Genomic DNA, 17,635 nt, shown 5'->3' with positions numbered 1-17,635 from the left:
TCCACTGTAATCCCCAGGTCCCTTTCTGCAGAACTGCAGCTTAGCCAGCAACTATTTGAAGAAGTATCTTTATTTAAACCCCGCCCATCCTGAACTGGAGCCTTAAAGTAACTACTACTATTTAATGCAGGGCTTGACTCTCCTGCCGGCACAAGAGAGGTGCAAATAGCACCACCCTGTACCAGTGGGGAAAATGTGCCCCTGAGGGGATTAACCTCCTCGGGAGGGCAAGAGTTTTTGGAGTTTATGCCAGAGCAGGGAAGCTTTACATTGCAGCCAGGGCTTCATCTCTTGTCATGGAAGAACTAATGAAATTACAAAATAGTACCTATCTAATTCAACTAGGTCTCAGTCCTGCACCCACTGAGTGTTGCTATTGATGTCAAAGGATGCAGGATCAGATTCGTAGGTACTAATGCCATGCTCGTCACTGGGCTATGTTAAACAAGCTTCCTGAGTTCCTCTGCTTGGGATAGGAGCAATGTTTGTCCTGACTAAGGAGCGGTATTGTGTAACTGTACAGGATGATCCCTACATTTCATTATTATTATTTATATACAGCGCCATGCCCCCAAAAAGCTTACACAACAATATTTTTACAACCCCCATATTTGCAAGGATTGACCCTCACATTTTTACATAGTGAGATTTAGGGGGAAACAGGACAAAAAATCCTTTAGGAGGTGATGGTAACAACCCTTTTCCTTCTCTCCTTGATCCAGTGAAAAATATTAACTGGCTCCAATGGCCTGTTGTACTGACATGTAGAAATTCAATATTTGTGTAGATCTAAACTCCTATAGAGTAGATAACTAAAGCGATGCTGCCTCTAGTTAAGGACGAGTAACTAAAAAAACAATCCCAGAAAACTTCCATGTAGCAAGGATCCACCTCTGAAGTCCTGCTACTGTAATGTATTTCATGATTGTTTGGTTAAACACAAGTACATACATTTGTTTGTTAACCAAACTACATAAAATCAATTCCAGCCCTACTCTCTGCTTTAAATTGATTTCTCTTGATTCTCTGTTCTGTTGAACTCTGGATCTTCTTTTAGCCTCTCTATCTAACAAGTATTTTTCCTGTTTCCCCCCCCTCCCCCTTTCCAAGTGATTTATAAAACCAGCTTGCTGCATCTCCAGCCCAGACAGATGACTATTTATCTCCCTGAAGTGCGTAAGATTTCCATGGACTACATTAACCTGCCTGTCTTCAACCCCAATGTTTTCAGTGAAGATGAAGATGATTTACCAGGTGAGGTTGAATTCAATGTCTGCACCATTCCATGGGCTTGGCTAGTTTTGAGGACAGATTCTTTCACTCCCTGGCCCCACTCCTGTAAATAAACAAACAGAGCAAGTCCCCATTCTCTGAGTTCCCTTTATGGAAAGGTCCTATAGAATTTCATAGGATTGAAACTAAAAGGGTTCTATAGACATTGCTTTTAAAAGCCTATAGAATTTATTAGAGAATTACATCCCTATGAAAGAATTCCATTGCTTAGTTTAAAGTGCAGCAGAAAGCTAAACATCCTCTATTAAATTCTACAGCAATTCTCCATAGAGTGAAGCCCTTTATATACATCTATGGGGAACTAATATTGTAGAAGCCTCTCAGACCCATTCTTGTGATGTGACAGCAGCAGCACTGCTGTGCAAGACACTTGGGTTTGAGAGCAGCTGAGATTCCCAGAGCAGCAAAGACTCTGCCCAATTGGGAAATGTGATATGCTCATTCAGTTTTTTATTTATAATTATGATTACAAGGATGGCAGGAATATTCACGTAGCCTCTTTTTAATGTTATAATCTGGGAGGATATTTACATGATCATCCTGCCCAGACATGAGAGACATAATGGGAGACCCCAGCAATGCAGGCAGAATTGAGGATGTAGACATGGCAAATGAAAGCGGGTGGAGGCACCAGGATCTCCTTCTATAAAATGAAGCCATGCAAATAAAGAGGCTGGTGCAGCAGCAAAACATTTAAATTACTTTGTTTGCATCATTCCTATAGTGTAGAGGGCAATGGGGAAATTCCTGTTCCAAGGTCACGTTTCAGGGGAATCCAAAGTGTGGCTTCATGGAGACTCAAGTCTCTTTAAGGAGGAAGGTGTGGAAGAAAGTTGAAAAATTACAAGCCAATAAGGACTTGGTCTAAAGACCAATGGGAAAGGCTCCTGTTGCCTTTCCTGGGATTTTGGATTGGGCCCTAAAGCCCTGATCAGTTAAAGCACTTGACAATGTGTTTAACTTCAAGCATCAAAGTAGCCCCATGGACTTCAATGGGACCAATCAGATGCTTTAAGTGCTTTGCTGAATCACCAGGCCTTTGATGGTATTCAGCCAAGAACACTGAAGGAACTAAAGCACAAAGCTGTGGAGACATGGAGGAGGGGATTTAGTATGTATTTGAATACAAATGCTGTTCTCAGCATTAGATATTTCCTAACATGGAGCTCGATCCAGCTGCCATGAACATCAATGGAAAGACCCCCATGGACTTCACTGAGAGTTGGATGGATCCATAATGCCTATTCCTTTTATTTGAAAGGAGCTAAAAGACGTGCTGTGTGAGCCTCACCTCAGTTTTAGGGAGACTGGGGGAGAGTTAAGGAAAGTGCAGTGCAATATTTGAACAAGTATAACCTCATCTGATCAAACTACCATGAGATCTGATAGAACTCTTTAAAAGCGAATAAAAAAACATACTGTCCTGTTCTCCTCAGCAGTCTTCCTCTTCTTATCCACTTCTCTTTTCTGTCAAATTTCTCCTGACAATTCACTTCTGACCTAGCAAATAGAATTTATGTAGATTTTCAAAAAGCTTCCCACAAGGTCTCTTACAAGAGACTATTAAGGAAAATAAATAGCCATGAGGTAATGAAGAATATCTTGTAGCTTACATAGTGCTTGAGCACTAGGAACTAAAGCTATAGTAAACAGCTGCTCTTGGGCTGAAGACCAGTCAATAGTGAGGTGCCCCAGGGGCAAGTTTAATATAACCACTAATGATTTTGAAAGGAAAACGAACAATGAATTGATTTAATTTGCATATTATGCAAAAAATCAATTAGGAAAAAGCCATTGGGGAATGTGAGAAACTCCTGCTAGATTTAAACACTTTGGGATCTCTGACACCATGATGGCAAATGGAAATTTGACTTGGATGAATGTAAAGTACATATAAAGCTGTTCAAGCTAAGATAATAATCAAATCTCATGCTTCAGGTAATAGATTGATAACCTGTGGACATCAGAAAAAATGTATGACAAGCCAAAAGTATATTTTGCACAGCTGGCCAGATATTTTATGGTTCTGTTTGTTTATTTTAGCTTTTTCCCTTCCTCTAAAACAACCTGGCAGAATTGCCCTGAAAATTTACCAGCCCAGCCACAAAAATCTACTCACCTACCCTTTGCCATGATGATTGATGTTGATGAAAAAGCTAATGCTATCAGAACAAAAGTTATCCTTGGTGAGTGGGTGAGTAGAATTTTGCACAGATATTCTAAAGAATCAGGTATTGGCCATGACTAGAGTATTCCAAACTAGATGGATCTATGGTTTGATTTGGTCCCATCTTTCTATGGGTATCATACACTCTAATAATCATGGAGACAAATGTAATAGATTTACATACAAATGTAAGTTCTAATTCACCAGTCATCCTTCATATCCTTTATTTAAGAAGAATCATCAGGGAAGTTTGCAAAATTCTTGGGGTAATTACTATGCAACAATTATCCCTTGCTTATCATACTGTCCATTTAGGTCAGATATTGCCGGAAATCAAACCTGTACTTGTACTTTGTACAGAATTAATTGCACTGTAAAAAGGTGAAGTCTAACAAAGGGGAGAGTCTAATAAGGCTTCTGTGTTAATCCACATCACAGCGTGAGTTGACTCCCTTACTCACTGCAGTGGTGATGAAACTAGTCTCTTAGCTTTTTCTTTTCCTCTCTGCCTTCATTTCCTTTTGTTGGCACCATGTGTTTCCTTTTAACTCTGCCACTTCTTTTCATTTTGACTCCTTTTCTTTCCCTTCTCACATCACTGTCCCACCCACTAATCCCCACCCTTCGCGCTCCACTCTCATTCACTAATTCTGTCCCTGATCCAAAGGTACCAACATTTTAGAAAAAAACTTTTCCAAGATAATCCTATGAAGGTGAAAGGACTTTAGGGGCTCTAGGGGCAAGAATGTGTTTGGGTAGGAGGGTGTCAAGTTGAGGCTTGGGTGGGGGTACAGGAGGGGTTGAGAGGGAGACAGGAGGATATCTTGTGGTTTGGGATGGTCTGAGGGAAGCAGGAGGGCAGTCGATAGCTCATGGGGAGTTGCCAGAAATGAAAAGGAGGTACCTGATTTGGCTTCTGCCCTTTCCACTCCATTGAAACAATCCTGGCCAAGGTCACTAATCCTCATTTGTCGTTGTGATTTATCAGCTGCCCTCAGCACTGTAGAGCACTCTTTCTTCTCCCATCTATTTTTGTTCTTTTCTTGGCTTCTGTGAATTGGTGCTCTTTTGGTTCAACGGCTCCTCATCGCCTCAGTCTCTTGGTGTCCCTTATGACCTGGGCTCTCATTCACTCCCTTACTTTCAACAACCAACATGTATGTGGGTGTTTTCCAAATCTACCCCTCTATCCCGAACCTCTCCCCATCTACCCAGTTTTGCATCACAAGCTACCAATAAGCACTTCCTCTAGGAGCAGCACCACTAGTTCCAAGCTCAGTCCTGAAATTCTTGGGCCACACCATACATTGGTGTAAATTGAAATCAGTTGAGTGACAGCAGTTTACATCAGCTAAGAATATGGCCCTTTATTTTTCCTCCTGACCTCTTTTCACCTTCTCCTTTCTCAGTCTCCATTGACAACTTTATGAACTCTTCTGTCTCCTGTCCTCAAAATCTCAGTGTCCTTTTTGACTCTTCTTTCTCTTTCTCCTCACACTATAGTCAGTCTCTCGCTAATGATCTGATCCTGTTCCCATTGAAGTCAATGGGAACATTGCTGTTGATTTCAATGGGAGCTGGATCAAGACCCATGTCTTGTTGCTGCTTTCTAGTGAATATCACCAAAATCTATCCTTTCCTCACTATCTCCACTGCTAAACCCTCATTCACACCTGGGCCCTCTTTCACATTTGATGATTGTAACCTTCTCTTACACTTGACTTTTCACCTATCCCAGTTCCAGTCTATTCAAAATGTTGCTGCTAAAGTCATCTTCCCTCCCCAGTGCTCTGACCACATTACCCTATCCTTGAATTCTTTCATTGGCTTCCTGTCTGTTACGGCATCAAATCCAATACCTGGCAATCATAGTGACTGTAGCTGCATGTCTGTTTCATTTCCTTCATCCCACCCTTCCGCTCCCTATGATTCTCCCATTTCTCTTGTGGTACTGTTGCCTTTGTCAACCTTCCCATGCTGTCCTATGCTCTTGCAATACTCTAACTTTTCTTGTCCATCTCTGTCTCCTCCTTCAAATGCCCCCTAAAAATCCACTATTTCCATGAATCATTGTCCTCACCAGTAATAGACTCAGCCTTCCTTTTCCTGAACAGTTGTTCTGTGTCTTGTCTACCTTAGATGACAAGTTTGCGCCTTCCTGTCTGTTAGGAAATTGCCACATAAATTTATGGTGCTGTACAAAGCCCTAACCCATCAAAACACTTTAACCAGTGTTTCTCAAACTGGGGTCGCCGCTTGTGTAGGGAAAGCCCCTGGCGGGCCGGGACGGTTTGTTTACCTGCCCCGTCCGCAGGTCCGGCCGATCGCGGCTTCCACTGGCCACGGTTCGCCGCTGCAGGCCAATGGGAGCTGCTGGAAGCGGCGCGGGCCGAGGGACGTACTGGCCGCTGCTTCCAGCAGCTCCCATTGGCCTGCAGCGGCGAACCGCGGCCAGTGGAAGCCGCGATCGGCCGGACCTGCGGACGAGGCAGGCAAACAAACCGGCCCGGCCCGCCAGGGGCTTTCCCTACACAAGCGGCGACCCCAGTTTGAGAAACACTGACTTAAACCCACGTGTAGTCCCATTGTCTTTAATCTGGGACTACTTCCTTGCCTAAAGTTATATGCATATTTAAGTGCTTTGCCAGATCAGGGCCGAAATATTGTCATTAGTTGGATTATGAATGATGGTGTATTATGGATTGCCAGTAGCACAGATAAAATAAAGTTATTTTGCAGCACATGAGGAGGGAATCTAATAATCTCCTATTTTCCTTTTTTATTATAACAGTCTCTAAACTGTGTTTATTTTGATTCTTATTGCAGTAACTGGAGCATCTGGAGTCCCTGAGAACAACCCCCCCTGCACCGTCAATATCCCTATTGCTCCTATTCACAGCTCAGCGCAAGCTATGTCACCGACTCAGAGCATAGGACTGGTCCAGTCCTTGTTGGCCAATCAGAACGTGCAGTTGGATGTCTTGACCAATCAGACGACAGCAGTGGGGACAACAGAGCACGTGGGTGATAGTGCAGTGCAGTACCCAGTCTCAAGCAGGTACTCCAATCCAGGACAGGTGATTTTTGGAGGAGTGGAAATGGGGCGCATCATCCAGGCACCGCCTCAGTTATCCCTGCAACCGCAGGGTGCAATACAGATGGCGATAATGGATCACAGAGACGGAGACAGAGACCACGAACATCACCAAAAGGCAAAAACTTTACGGACAGTGCAGCAGCTGGCAGAAGGGGACGCTGTTGTCTTCAGCACCGCACAAGAAATACAACTGAACAAAATGAACCCGCCCCCTCCTTACCCTGGAACCATACCAGCCGCTCCCACTGCACCACCGCCTCCCCCGCCTGTCCCGACCCAGCCACCTATGGATCTCTGTCTGAAAAAGGGAGACTTTTCTCTTTATCCAGCAGGACATTATCAGACCCCTCTTGGCTATGAGCGAATAACGACCTTTGATAGCAGTGGGAATGTTGAAGAGGTATGCCGGCCTCGAACGAGGATGCTGAATACTTATACCCTGCCAGGTCCCGGCAGCTCTGCCACTTTAAGGATTACAGCAACAGAGAAGAAAATCCAGCAGCCCTGTTCCAGTGCTACCCTGAACAGGCTGACAGTTCCTCGTTATTCTATACCGACTGGGGATCCACCACCTTACCCAGAAATTGCCAGCCAGCTGTCACAGGGCCGTAGCATCACACAGAGGCTGGACAGTAGTATTATCCATGCTACTCTGCGGAGGAACAGCAGAGAGGCAGCTCTGAAAATGGCTCAGTTGGTCGACAGCCAAAGAGCCACTTTACAACATCCATCAAAACCTAAGAGCAATGTTGTGACAGCACAGTACCAGCAGAGGGCACCGACAGCTTTATACACCTGTAGTCAATGCAGCAGCAGCAGTAACAGCAACACAAGTAGCAGCGGTGGTGGGAACATCAGTAATGCCAATGCTAGTAACAGCACTTCCAGTATTAGCAGTATGAGGCCTGACGTAACCACTGGGAGCAGTTCCCAACACAGTTCTGTCCTTGCTCACTCAGTCAGTACTTCGCCCTTGGCCTCCCAGTCCTCATACAATTTGCTGAGCCCACCCGATAACTCTCGTGATCGGACAGATTATATCAACTCTGCCTTCACAGAGGATGAGGCACTTTCTCAGCACTGTCCAGTGGAGAAATCGATAAGGCACATGCCTGTAGCCTTGACAGAGGCTGCCGTTGGTGTGAAGCGGCCACCCCCGTACCAGTGGGACCCTATGGTGAGTGAGGAGATATGGGTTCCTCAGGAAAGGACAGCTCAAAGTTCAGTGCCCAACCCTCTCAAACCTGCTCCTCTAATTGGTCAAGCTCAGCATCTTGATATGTCTCGAGTGCCATTTGTTTCCCCCAAATCTCCAACCAGTCCCACTGCCACTTTCCAGATGAGTTATGGGATTGGAGTACCTTATCCAGGAAGCTACAGTGTCCCTCCTCTCCAGGGAATGCAGGCTCCCTGTTCCCCCAAAGAAGCTCTGGCCCCAACACAGTTTGCACAACAAGAGCCAACTGTAGTACTTCAGTCAGGTTATCCATCTAACCTCTCCTATTGCCCTTTGCCACCCATGTATCCAGGAAGTAGCACTTGCTCTAGTTTACAGCTGCCACCAATAGCCTTGCACCCATGGAATTCCTACAGTGCATGCCCGCCTGTACAGAATTCCCAAGGCACTTTGCCCCCCAAGCCACTTCTAGTGGTGGAGAAGCCAGTTATGTCTCCGCCACCAGCAGAGCTTCAGGGTCACGTGGGCACAGAAGTAATGGTGGAGACAGCAGACACCTTCCAGGAGGTTCTCTCCCTCACAGAAAGTCCCATTCCTCAACGGACAGACAAGTTTGGGAAGAAGAACCGGAAGCGCCTGGATAGTCGAGCTGAGGAAGGAAATGTGCAGGCTATCACAGAGGGCAAGGTCAAAAAGGAGGCAAGGACACTGACTGACTTCAACTCCCTAATATCCAGCCCTAGGCTAGGAAGAGAGAAGAAGAAAGTCAAGAGCCAGAAGGACCAGCTGAAGTCAAAGAAGCTGAACAAGACGAATGAGTTTCAGGACAGTTCAGAGAGTGAGCCAGAGCTTTTTATCAGTGGGGATGAACTGATGAACCAGAGCCAAGGCAGCAAAAAGGGATGGAAAACCAAAAGGAATTTGAGGACAGCCAGTGAGCTGGATGAGTTCAAGTGCCGGAAGGCCAACGAAAAGGAGGATGGGAGGCTGGGAAGCCAGGGCTTTGTGTATGTGATGGCCAACAAGCAGCCCTTGTGGAACGAGGCAACACAAGTGTATCAGCTGGACTTTGGAGGACGGGTGACCCAGGAGTCTGCAAAAAACTTTCAGATTGAGCTGGAAGGACGACAGGTAGGATGGCAGGAGCAATTGCAGTGACAAGCTCCCTTATCTCAGAGAGGGGGTGCTGCACTGTGCTTCTAACTTACACAAATCTTCCTGCGCTTCTATAAAGAGCTTCTTAGTTCTGCTGGTAGCTCTGTGATCAGCAGTTTTTAAGAATGAGGTTCAGTGTTTACGTATATATAATGAAAGCATGTTTATAGCCTTTTCCTGTCAGACCTGGGGACAGGCCCTCTTTTAATCTCACTACTTATCACTTCTAAAGACATGTACTTTTAGTAACAGTCTTAACTTGCAGCATTACAGGGAAAAATCCAATAATTTTGCTCTTAATACTGCAAACTCCAATTGCATCTCAAGTTAGAAATTGCTCATGATAGCTGGTTTGATATCGTTAGTGAATCCCAGTATACACTCACTTTCTCTCTCTCTGTCTCTCACACACTCTCTCCAAATAGATAAGGAAGCAGAGATAGAGATGTGGGCAAGCAACCAGTCTCCCTCCAAACCCCAAATCACTCCCAATGAAGGGTGAACAATAGCACCTGAGAGGAGGCTAGCTGATTCTTCTTTCCAGAGGAGCAGAAGCAATGGCCCTCCCATTGGAGTAGAAGGATCATGTGCTGCTCATGAAGAGGAGGTCTTTAGATATTTCAGAAAACCGAAATCAGAAGAATGAGGTTCTCTCAGTTTGTCCGAGTGAGACATTAATACACCAAAACCAGACCCCAGTGGGCTGCTGACAGTCTAGTATAGGGGCTAAGGCATTGGACTGGAACTCAAGGGAGCTGGGTGCAGTTCCTGCCTTTATCACAGATTTGCCTGTGTGACCTTCAGTCAGTCACTTTGTCTCTCTGCATCTCAGTTTCATATTTGTAAAATGGGAATAGTACTTGCCTCCCTCCCAGGGTGTTCAGAGGATAAAATATGTTAATGACTGTGAGGGGTTCGGATACTGCAGTGATGAGGGACATAGAAATACCAAGATAGATTGTCAGTATAAACCCATGGAAATGTTACTTTGCTCACCTATCTTGACCACTGATACTGTCCAAAAAACAGATGGCTAACAACTTCAGAAGGACAAATACGAAAGCAGTAACATTGGTTTCCACCCAATATGATATATGCCAGTTTCTCTTTCAGCTTGTACTGCCCTTGTCTTGGAGGCCGGGGTCCAGATTTATAGATCCATAGATGTTAAGGCCCAAAAGGGATCATTATGATCATCAGAGAGAGACAGCAAAGAAATAAGCGTGAGTGTCATGTAAGGGGTGTGACCTTTGGCAGGTCTGCACGCCACCACCAGAGATTATAGAGGCCTCTTCATACTGCTCAGGAGCTGTGCTGGGGGAAAGGATGGAGATTGGTGAGCTACAGGGAGATGTGAGCAGGCTGGAGTGATGCAAATTGTCCCCCTTCTGGTCATATAAAAATTAATAAAAAAATATTTTTTTTCCCTCGGAGCTCCCAGCCTATCATTTCCTTGGTGTGCTGTGGCCACATGGAAGCCCTGGTAGCAGTTCCCAAGGAATTTGGAGGGCCCCCAGAGGTGGTGTAGAGTCAAAGGGCCTCTGTGCAGATGGCCCTGACCTTAAGGGACCCACGTGGATCAGAGGAGTTCTGCCAGATTTGGGGCAGGGCCTGCTGTGGCTTTCTCCTGGGAGCAAACTGCCTTCCTGATAGGGTGGTGCAGTGGGATCTCTCTCTGAGGATCCCCTGTGAAGATCCTCCTCTAATTTTTCTGAAGGAGCAGATGATACGGACCTTAGTCCTGACCCAGCATCAATGATTTCAGTGGAGTTAAGTCCGCTTACACCAATCCTGAATCTGACCCTGGGTCTTTTAAGGCTGTGTATTTCCTTGACAGAGTAGATTTCTATGGGCCAGATTGTGACGTCCTCACTCATACTTGGTAGTACTTTGTTCTGCGACTGGCCGCATTGATTTTGTATGGAGTAAGGTACTATTCAGTGTGAATAAGGGTATCACAGTTTTGCTTTTTTCCTTGTTACTTCTTGGTCTCTCCCTTCTATTGACCTCTCGTTCCTTATTTTTTTCCTCCCCTTCACCTTCCACCCTTCCCCAGGTAATGCAGTTTGGAAGGATTGACGGCAATGCTTACATTTTGGACTTTCAATATCCGTTTTCTGCAGTGCAGGCCTTTGCAGTTGCTCTGGCTAACGTGACTCAACGCCTCAAATGAAAAGAGCAGAGACTGGAGAGAGAAAAACCTTCTCCTAATGTCCGAACTGGAAAATGTCAGGGCGGCCTGTTTTAGGTGCACAAAGGCGCCGGGGAGTGAAGAAGGCAGTAAAACTGGAAAAATCTCTTGGTGCCCAAAAGAGGGCATTAACTTTAGTCATAATTGGGGTGGGGGAGATGTTTGTTTGGGTTGTTTTTTTTGTTTTTTTTTAACATCGTGCTGGGGTTTCAGAAAGAGCACCGAGAGAGAGCCATTCAGTGTTATATTGGGAAATGTGGCTTTTGGCTTGTTGTGGTGGTTCTGCTGTGTTTGCTGGAGTAGCTGACGTAAGCTCGTAGGGGGATTAAAAAAGACTGCTCTCTTTGATAGACTGCCTTATATCATGCTGTTCTTTTTAAAACAGGGAACATAACCTTTTTTCTGGTCCAGTTTGTACTACTACATCAGTGATAGCAGGAAAAAAAAAAAAGCTATAATACTTGAAGACACATGTTTCTTCTCTGATCATAGCTGAGCACTGCAGGTACCAAGGAGGTTTATGAAGGTCAATATTTAATTTATAAATACTGATGTATTATTCAGAAGAGAAACAAAACTTACCATTGGATGGTTTCAAAACACATTTCATCAACGAAGTTGGTGTCTGCTTTTTTTCTGTGCTGTTACTTGGGATAAATGTGTTTCACTAGATGATGGAGACCAGAGGCGGGAGGAGTTGTGAGAGTTGCATACATACATGTATAGGTAAGCAGTATTCTTTGATTTGTACTACATGTGTGTAGTACATAATGCAGCCTGGTGTAGCACATGGGCAAGGGCTACACCTCTTCACTAAAAGATGTTTACATATTAAGAACAGAATTGTTAAAATAAATAAAATGGGCCCAGTGAGTAAAATTCTTCTAAATCTATGGTGAATCAGAGCATTGCATTAATTGGGAAAGAGAAAGGCATGTGGTGACAGTAGGGGATTTCTCATCACCGCTGGTTGGAAAAAAGGGAGAAAAGGAAGGAAATACTGGAGAGTACCACCCCTTTCACCCACCTCCTATTTGAGTACATCATTATAGGCTGTTGTTTGAATGGTTAACAGTCCAAAAAAAGAATGGGAAGCCAAAATGTATATAGCTGGTTATGGCTTTTTAATCAACTATATACAGGAACAAGACTGTTTCTAACTGCAAATCTGTCTAATATAAGTCAAAGCCTGTGTTAGGTGTTTCAATGGGTAGAGAGAGATTCTGTTATTGCTCTAGTGCTCTCTCTCTCACACATGCACACATATTTCTCTGTTGAATACAGTTTGATTTGGAAATGCTTCCCCAGTAACACATGAAAACCCTGATCGTTCATTAAATTAAATTCACAATAGGTTGCAAAATGTAACTGTCGATTTCCTTTAAAAATACTCTTTCAAATCAGGACACATTTAGAAAGATGGGGTGGTGGCTGGTTTATCTCTGTCTGTAAACCTCAGTTTTATTCCTTACTAGGAAACCCTTCATAACTTTGTTTAAAACACAAACCATACACCAAGAGAGTAAAATATATCACTGTGATTGTTTGAAATGTCTGTAAAGGTAGGCTAGACTAAGTAGGCTTGATTCATTGCAGGGAACCCATCGGGGGCACAGGACCCCCAGTGGAGGAAGGGATGCAGCAGCTCCCTGGCTCCAACCTCCACTGGGACTCTGAAGCCAGACAACACAGGCTAGGTAATGCTGGCCAGAGACAGGTTTTGACAAGGATATCTAGGGATGTGCTGATTCAGATGATCTCCCGGGCAACCTCCACCAGTGTGGCCCCAGAAAGACCCACCTGCAAGATAATACTGTCCTTCTGTTATGGAGCCCCTGGGGAGGATGGTGGTATAATCCCTGTATCATCTTGGGGCTCAGCAGTCTCTGCTTGCACATGGGAGTGGATCAAGCCCAATATTTCCCTTGGCATTAACTCTTCTATTTGCTTTTATGTATTCACTTTTGTTGAAACCCATCAATTAGGTGTATATCTTTCTGTTAGAGAGGAACCCCACCTCCACAGTTATTTAGTAGCTGATTTTAGTGACAGCTTCTGGAGTGTGTGTGGAGGAGGAAGTAGACCGAAATCAAATGGACTTGGTCCTGCTGACTTTGAAATCAGTGGGAGTTTGCCATTGACTTCAGTGGGAGCGAGATTGGGCCCCAAGTCAGTGCAGAATTACATGCTGTTTAGGAAACAGGCTTATTTCTTACTCACACGATTTCAGTGGCACTACCCATATGAGTGAGGATTGCGGGGCTTGACCCAATGGTGCTCCTGAAGAGATCCTAATAGCTCTAATTAATCCCATAAGCAAGTCATAAGCAGTATTGGAATATTGAGACGTGTGCACTGAACACGTTGAGGCCAAAAGCACATTGATTCATTTCTTCTTTTAGGAGGACAGGTGTTCTGTTGCTTTAGAGAAATAATCCTCTTAAAGAGACATTGTCAACTAGTTTTAGGCCAAGAATGCAGATTTAATGGAATTAAGTATGTTTGCACATGTGTGCTCAACATACCTCATCCAAACAGAAATGTTTTCATACTGCTGTTTTCTTTAACTTTCCAGGCAAAGATTTGTCGTTTTTTTTTTTTTTTTTAACATTCCCCTGCAGTGTTATGAACCAAATTAACAGCAGAAATGTGCAAATGCAGGAAAACCAGAAAGCAAAAGTGGTGAAAACTTAAGTGAAACTTGCCAGTCTAGTTTTATTATCCAGGATCCATTGGTATTTGGTTCTGGTAGCACACACAGTGTCTTGGAGCTTTCCAGACATAGAAGAAGAACTTGTTCCCACCTCACGGAAGCACAAAAACAAACAACACAAATGGTGAAAATGGTGATTTCTAACTTTCTTTCTGTTTTTATGTTATAAGGTAAAGAGTTTTTCTTCTGTAAGTATGTTGACAGTGTCCCTTTAAGGCAACAGTTTAATGGCATAAAGACTACCTACGGTTAGGGACAGATTTTGCCCTCAATTAAGTATACACAATTCCTGCTGAAGTCAATTGAGTTGTATATATGTATCTGAGTGTACAATTGGGTCCTAAATTATGAAGACAGCAGGTCACAATGGTCATTCTCTTTTCTTTTTTTTTCTTTGTATGTTGAGAGAAAATTTAAGAAACAACTTTAAAAGCCCTCCAAACTAATACTTCCACTAGGATGATTTTAATCATGAAGATTGCTGTTGCATTCAAGCCAAAACACTAATTTTACATTTTATATTTAAGTTTTGCAACCTAGTTTTTGTGTAGACAATTGTAAGTTCTTCTAGGAAGAAAATGGCAACATGTTCTGAATTACCTAATTCTTTTATACATACAATAGTTTCCAGTAGTTCAATATGGTTTTCAAAAGCTTTTGTTTTTAGTTGTGCAATAATTGTTAAGCCAAAGGGCTTACGTTTTGTTGTTTGAGGGGTTGCGTTATTTTTTAAAGATAATTTAATGCAAATTTCCTGTTAATGTCGGAGTCAAATTATTTATCTTGCTTAATGTAATAAGTGATTTAGGGATTATTTTATTACTATGTACCAGTGAGTTATACACACTTTCTTATTTATATGAAAAGAGGATCTTTGTAATTAATTGTTTGCTAGCAATATGTTTTGCTGCAAGAATTGTTTAAGAATGTGTATAGGACAACTTTTTTTGCTGGACAATATTCAACATTTTATAATGTAGGGAAGAATCTTGTTTATCAGGCAGATGGAAAAAGCAGATATGCTATTGGGGATTCTGTAGACTACATACAGTGTAGATTTTGGGGGGGGGACCTGCAGAAATCTGTCCTCTATACTGTGTATTTTCCCATTGTGTTTTAACTGGCTTTTCAGTTACAGAGATGGTTTAAAAAACACAAATCATGATTTGCTTTATCTTTTCTTAGAGCTAGCCTTGGTTTTGGGGTACAGAATAGAGGAGGGTTCATGTATAAAATAAGTGTTTTATATATGGCTCACTTTGGGTGACATTCATCTCTGTGCAGAGGGCCTAGTACACAGCCTGTGCATCACTGAAATCCTAGTTAAGGGGCCAGATTGCCTGTTGTGGTCAAGCTCTGCTCCTGTTACAGCTCCCTGATTCTGAGGCTAATCTGAGCTGACACCAGCCCTGGGAATGCTTAGAGTAGCTGAGAAGCTTTAATTGGCCCTACAGTGGAGGATAGGCAGAGCGGAGCACCTTTACACCAGCAGTGACTTCCCCTATGCCAGGGGATTTCCCTGCTGGCCTATTTGCAGCCAGAATCCATCCCCATTGCACTGCCTGAGTGGCACAAAGGGGCCAGATTTCATTTGACAATTTGGCTCTAGCCCTCAAAATGTGGTGTAAGTGGGTCCAAAAAATAATACACAGACCTTGTCGGCCCTCTGCAGAGGAGTGAATTTCATCCTGAAAACCCCTGGTACTATTCAGCAGTAGTACTATGGTTCTAGAATAGCAGAAATAAATAGGGGAGGGAGATGAAAGTACCATAAAGGAAAATTATTGGGTCAAGTTAATAGTTTTACATTCATTCCCAGAGCAGGCAATGGCAATTTCCATATGCAGTCAGAATGATTGTGCGTATTAGTAGCTGTACAGTAAATTTGCACTAGGGGCCACCTCAAATAGGTAAACTCCATCTTAACCAACCTCTTTGAAGTATCCCCAAAGTTTACAGTCCACTTCTGTTCCATGTTTCAATGAAGATTCACTGCCACTATGAGGCAATCAGACTTTGCTTGTGCTTTGAGTTGTTGCTTCAGATAATTTGAGTGCAGTTTTTTCTGAAGTCTGGTTTTTGTGGCTATGTTACATCTGGGTGCCCAATGAGCACTTAGCAACTGTGTAAATCTTCATCTGAAAGGTGAACATGGTGGAGGAGCAGCTTTGACAAAAAAGAGAGAAAAATTTGGCTTTTACTAGCTTGAAAGATGGTGTTTGCCAGAGCAGTAGTTAGTTGCACTATAATAAAAGCAGCTATTTCTGCAGGGCACAAACTACTCTACACTGGCAACCTAGTGCTAGGTTGCCAACACAGAGTCCTATTGACTTTAGTACAATCCTGTATGGGCACAAGGGTCTTCACGCATGAATCCTTCTCCGGGATCAGGGCTTAAGGCTGTTGCTACATGTATCACACTGGAGTGAATTAAGCTATATTACCATCTCCCAGGAATGGTCTCAAAGGGGAATCGTTTTAAGATTACATTTTTTCCAAGTGTGCACAAATACACAATCACACACACAAACTTTAAGGATTAAAAACTCCAACCCAGCACTGAGCATTGCATGTTGAGAAAGAAGTTTTAGGAAAGAATTGCTTTGGGGGTTTGATTGTTTTGGGCTGTATCTGTGCAAATAGGAAAATATAGCAAGAGCAGTTAAAGTAAGAGGACAAAGGAGGAGTCACTGAAGCAATTTTTATTAAAATTAAAAAGCAACAACTCTAGGCCCATAATTCCACAAATGTGTCCATGCAGGCAGCCTCCTGCACTATACAGATTGACTTGAATTGGGCTCTGCAAGGGTCTCTCCACACAGATACAATTGAACAACTGGGACTATTATGACTTTGTGGGATGAAAGACAACCCCAAACCACTTCTCTCTCCAAAATGTGCACAGAAAAATTGGATTCATAATGGTAGACGGATGTAAAGGCTCTGTAAATGTTCCTAATTGTTCCCCTCCAATTTACACTAACTCCAAATTTAAAAATAAAATCTGATACAGGAGTTTTGGATAGTGACAAAGCTGTCTGTCTGTCTGAATGTTTACTTTGTTGGCCAGATAACTGATTGTGAAAAGATGGTCAGGTTAACATTGGTTCAAATAATAAAAGTGTTAAGATTAAAAATAATAATAAAACCAAGAGAAACATTTTCGTATAATGTTAGCAGATGATTGCGTTTTCAGTATTTCATCAAAATAGTGCTCAGCATAGTTCGCATCAATCTGTTATTTCTGGTTCCTTGTTGATAAGACTTGTAATTTTCCTTTCTTTTCTTTTGTTAGCTTGGTCTATGTTTTGCCTTTTGCTTCCTATTCTTTTTTTCTTACTGCGTTTTTCTCTTTTCTTTGTGGGTATGTATGTGTGTGTTGGGGGGGATGGTGTTTAAGATCTCGTTTGTTGTAGATACAAAATATGTAGTGTTGTTGAATCGCATGGGGATGCATTTGATTGAAAAAGGCACGGTAGTATTTCCTGAAAAAGGTATTTTTTTGCATTTGTTTATAAATGCATTATTTTGGTACTGTAACTTTGGACATTTTTTCTGAAGCTATTACTACTGTTTTTGGCTTTATTTTTTTTAAACAAGTGTGCAGTCATGCGGGTGCCGAGATCCCTAGCCAAATGACCCAGCATGTTCTTTTCAAGCCTTCTGGGAAATTGGTACACTGCTGCGTACTATTACATAGGTACACTATTTTAAAAACATCTTTCTGGAAATGTTGAGGTTTTTTTAAATATGACATTCAGAACCAGGTTTTCATTGTAATTATAGACTTACCCTGATCTGCCTCTCCTTTTATGTATCTTGTGTAATAGAGTGTACGGGTG

The 17,635-nt window shown here is 42.9% G+C and overlaps 1 protein-coding gene across 1 annotated transcript in view; it reads left to right on the top strand.

Moving 5' to 3' along the window:
* Positions 1 to 16,621, top strand: part of TULP4 (TUB like protein 4) — a 97,038-nt gene extending 80,417 nt beyond the window's left edge. The window contains exons 13-15 of the mRNA XM_029911045.1: positions 1,111 to 1,254; positions 6,287 to 8,865; positions 10,946 to 16,621. Of these exons, the coding sequence (XP_029766905.1) occupies positions 1,111 to 1,254; positions 6,287 to 8,865; positions 10,946 to 11,062 (2,840 nt within the window). The 3' untranslated portion in view covers positions 11,063 to 16,621. The remainder of the gene's footprint in view (positions 1 to 1,110; positions 1,255 to 6,286; positions 8,866 to 10,945) is intronic.
* Positions 16,622 to 17,635: the final 1,014 nt, after the last annotated feature.

The sequence above is a fragment of the Terrapene carolina genome, unplaced genomic scaffold (genome assembly GCF_002925995.2).
Source record: "Terrapene carolina triunguis isolate 2854851 unplaced genomic scaffold, T_m_triunguis-2.0 Scaffold85, whole genome shotgun sequence".
Classification (NCBI taxonomy): domain Eukaryota; kingdom Metazoa; phylum Chordata; order Testudines; family Emydidae; genus Terrapene; species Terrapene triunguis.
The sequence above is the reverse complement of the archived record's forward strand: the minus strand, read 5'-3'. Positions and strand labels throughout refer to the sequence as shown.